This window comes from Bidens hawaiensis, unplaced genomic scaffold, assembly GCF_021521415.1.
Source record: "Bidens hawaiensis isolate Kalapana, Puna unplaced genomic scaffold, B.hawaiensis_p1.1 tig00057930_1, whole genome shotgun sequence".
NCBI lineage: Eukaryota > Viridiplantae > Streptophyta > Magnoliopsida > Asterales > Asteraceae > Bidens > Bidens hawaiensis.
Window position 1 is genome coordinate 86,873 of NW_027500458.1, and position 4,035 is coordinate 90,907.

Below are 4,035 nucleotides of genomic sequence, written 5' to 3' on the forward strand. Positions count from 1 at the left end.
AATAGTAGGTGTCTATGTTGATGACTTAATCGTAACAGGAAACGATAAAGAAGATATCTCAAAATTCAAGCAACAAATGAAGAAATCATTTGAAATAAGTGATCTTGGAGAACTAAAGTACTATCTAGGGATCGAAGTACTACAAAATGAAGAAGGGGTGACGTTAAAGCAATCGGGTTATGCAAAGAAGCTATTATAGGATGCTGGGATGTTAGAATGTAATCCTACGCGACACCCGATGGAAGCAGGTCTAAAATTATCAAAGAATGAGGAAGAAGCTGAAGCAAATGCAACGGAATACCGAAAGCTGATAGGATGTCTAAGGTATCTAACTCATACAAGACCAGAAATCAACTTTGCAATAGGATATGCAAGTCGGTTTATGCACTCGCCAAAAGTAGCTCACATGAAGCCGTGAAACACTTACTACGATATGTAAGAGGTACAATCGAGTATGGAATTCAGTACAAGAAAGGAGGCAGAAAAGTATTGAAGAGTTATAGCGATAGCAGCTATAACATAGACATTGATGATGGAAAGAGCACAACTGGAACTGTATTTTATTTCTGTGATGCTCCAATTGCATGGAATACTCAGAAACAATCTACAGTTGCTCTATCATCTTGTGAAGCTGAATTCATGGCAGCTGCCTTAGCTGCATGTCAAGCCTTATGGTTACAAGGACTGTTAGAAGACTTGACTAGTTGGAAGCAATAGAAAGTGACACTGTTTGTGGATAACATGTCAGCAATAGCATTGATGAAAAATCCAGTGTTTCATGGGCGAAGCAAACATATAAGTACAAAATACCACTTCATACGAGAATGCGCGGAGAAGCAACAAATCGAAGTGGAGCACATTAGTGGCGAGGAACAGAAGGCAGATATACTAACGAAGGCATTACCAAGAATCAAGTTCATGGAGATACGCGAACTACTAGGTGTCAAGGACCTCGCAATACAAGATCGAGATTAAGGGGATGATTGTTAGTTAATCATCGACCCTGTTAAGTTTATTAGAAAATACCGTTAGTATAGTTTAGTGCCATAAATGTAATTATATGATAGTTTGTGTAAAGATTGTAAATATTGAACCCTTGCCGGAGTAACCATCGGAATAACCGTCTCCGACAATAACCGTCACCGGAGGGTATAAATACCCCTCCTTGGTTGATTGTAATCATCACAAACACATTCAGATTAATAAAGAAATCGTTTCCAATATCTATTGTGTTCATATTATTGTTTATCGATCCAATTTGTTATCAGTCATTTACTCTATTTTCTTTTATAAGCGACCAACATCTAATCAGCTGGTTATTTGGGTCTCTTAACACAAACAGCAACCAGCAACAAAGCTTCACTCAACATTTAGCCTTAAGCCCAACTGCCCAAGCATAGCAGTAAGACATATCCAAATTCCAATAGCATCTAGAGCCCAACTCATCATACAAAAACATAAAAAAAATGTATAGCAGGAACCCCAAATTAGATAAACAATTATGTATGATGTTTTAGTTACATGTTTTCGACATAGATCCTTTTCAGTTTGGGATTTTGAGAGTTCAAAAGTACAGTTAAAAAGAAACAAAAACAAAAACAAATAAGAAATTGATGATACAAGAAATGGAATACAAGCTCCAGAAATGACATTACCAGAAAGAAAAAAGATAAACCAGGATTAAAACTTAATCATCAGAATGAATATTGTCTATTGATCTATTTTATTTTACTTTTTAGCGATGAGAGTAATTTAACTATATAAAGCAAGGATGTAGTATACAATCCTAATTACGAAGCATTTTATTTCTAAACAAAAATTTTTGTTTAGTTCACGTGGTTATTTGGATGCCACTGTAATCTCACATCTCCACATAAGTGGCGTCTCAGATCTTGTTACAGCCATTGACGAAGACCAATTTGAACTGGTGACATTCCAAGCCATTCGAGCCAAAGAGCTGTTAGGCGGCTCATCAGCCCCTGAAAACATATGTGTAAAAGGATTTACAGGCTTAGGTACCTCTAACATGCCTTCCAACATTTTAACAATGATGCTCATCATTGGCCTAATCTTGGGCCTATACGGAACACAACAAAAAGCCACCTTTAGCATCCTCTCCGCAACTTCATGATCATTTTCTTCAATATCACAAACTCTCATCAAATCTTTCAACTGATCCTTTTCATACTTGCCCCAAGCCCATACTGGGAACCACTGTTGGCTAAAACAAAGAGCGGTGTCCATGTCCTCCTCCTCCCGATTATCTCAAAAAGTAGCATAACGAAACTATAAACATCGAATTTGTGTGTGACTGGAAGAGGCATCCAGATCTCAGGAGCAGCATAGCCCGGGGTACCCCGTCCCTTTGTCATGGTTATATGGGTATTATTACAAAGTTTGGCTAAACCAAAATCAGCTACTTTTGCACAAAAATTTGAATCCAACAGTATGTTTCCTGGTTTAAGTGAACTATTCTTTGAGCACACTCTTCATGCAAATACGTGATGCCTCTTGCCGTTCCCACTGCAATCTCGTGAAGCTTCTCAAACCCCATCATATCCCCTTTATTCCCTTTAAACAAATGATTGTCCAACAAGCCGTTAACCATGAACTCGTATACAAGAGCTATTAAATTTGACTCAAAGCAAAACCCATAAAGCCTGACAAGATTAAAGTGATGGGTTCTTCCCATAGTGCTCACTTCTGCCATGAATTGCTCCTCAATTTGCTTAATATTAGACGTCCCATTTAGTACTTTGACCGCAACAGTCTTCTTGTTGTTGATGGTCCCCTTGTAAACTATCCCGAATCCGCCTTAACCCAATTTGATGTTGAAGTTATCTATGGATTTTTTTAGTTGTGAAGAGGTGAACCGGATGGGCTTTTCACTTTCCATGTCATTGAGGAACTGGGCCATGGCGATGGTGATGAATCGAGAGTCCGGGTGGTTCTTTGATGCCTCCACGGCAGCTGTTATAGCTCTAACAATCATCCACCAAACTGCAAATCGAGAAAAACCATTAATTAATATGTAGAGTGCACTTAAAATTGAGTATTGTTGATTCCAGATTTATTTTAATGGATAGTTTATTTGATACAACTTACTGAATGTAAAAGCCACAAAACCGATGACAATGCCAACAATGGCGCCCGTAGAAAGAAAAGGAGAAGGAGGAAAGTCAGAAAAAGATCGAGGAGTAGGAGATGACATAACGTAAAGAATCTTAATTGAAAACCTTTACCCCATACAAAAGAGAATACTTATTTATACAGAACAGCGAGTAAAATATTACACCGAGGCTTTATTTTAATTTTATCACATACAGTTTGGTGATAAATGATAATTAGAGACCATGCCTTGCCAAGTAGGGTTGTGAATCGTGTCTAGTTGATGGGTTTCAGGTTAATATGCTGAGAGTCTTTAACCTAACGCAACTCATATAGTTATTCGTGTCGTTGGCATATTTAAATCCTTGTCATGTTTGAGTTGTGTTTTGTTTCAACCCATTTTACATTTATTACGAATATGAGTAATACATGCTGACTTAATAACAATTTAAACAATTAATTATTCTTATTCATGTAAAACATTTTAGTAATTTATGATAGAACTAATTGTTTTTGTGTATTTATCTGTCATCCCTGATTAACAAACTTGGTTTTGCATATTTAGCTCTATATAAGCACGAACGGAAAGAAGTAATTATAGAATAGATTATTAGAACTAATAAAATAGAGGCGTTAGAAGTGAAGTATAAATAAAAGTAGTTAAAAATAAATTAGTTCTAGTTTCAAAAGTTAACAAATATATATGAAAAATTAAAAATCCAAGTGTTTTAACTTTAAAGTTTAACACTTCTTATCTCTAACATCAGAATATTAATTTCTTTAATATTTTTAAACTGGTTAACAGATCAACTCATTTTTTAACGGGTCGACCTGATTAAGAAAAGAGGTCATGTCAACAAACACAAAAGCTATATTTTTTGCTATATTTTTTCACGTGAGGTTCAGGTCAAGTAAGGAATTACCGCC

General features: G+C 36.2%; 1 protein-coding gene and 1 pseudogene across 1 annotated transcript; one reads left to right on the top strand and one right to left on the bottom strand.

The window, feature by feature from the left end:
- The first annotated feature begins 238 nt into the window (after nt 1-238).
- LOC143602113 (secreted RxLR effector protein 161-like) lies at nt 239-717 on the top strand. The gene is made up of 2 exons (XM_077079334.1): nt 239-324; nt 366-717. Exons 1-2 carry the CDS (start codon nt 239-241, stop codon nt 715-717), a joined length of 438 nt encoding a protein of 145 aa, XP_076935449.1.
- A 1,122-nt stretch (nt 718-1,839) lies between these two features.
- Nucleotides 1,840-3,050, bottom strand: LOC143602114 (G-type lectin S-receptor-like serine/threonine-protein kinase At1g34300 pseudogene; annotated as a pseudogene).
- Nucleotides 3,051-4,035: the final 985 nt, after the last annotated feature.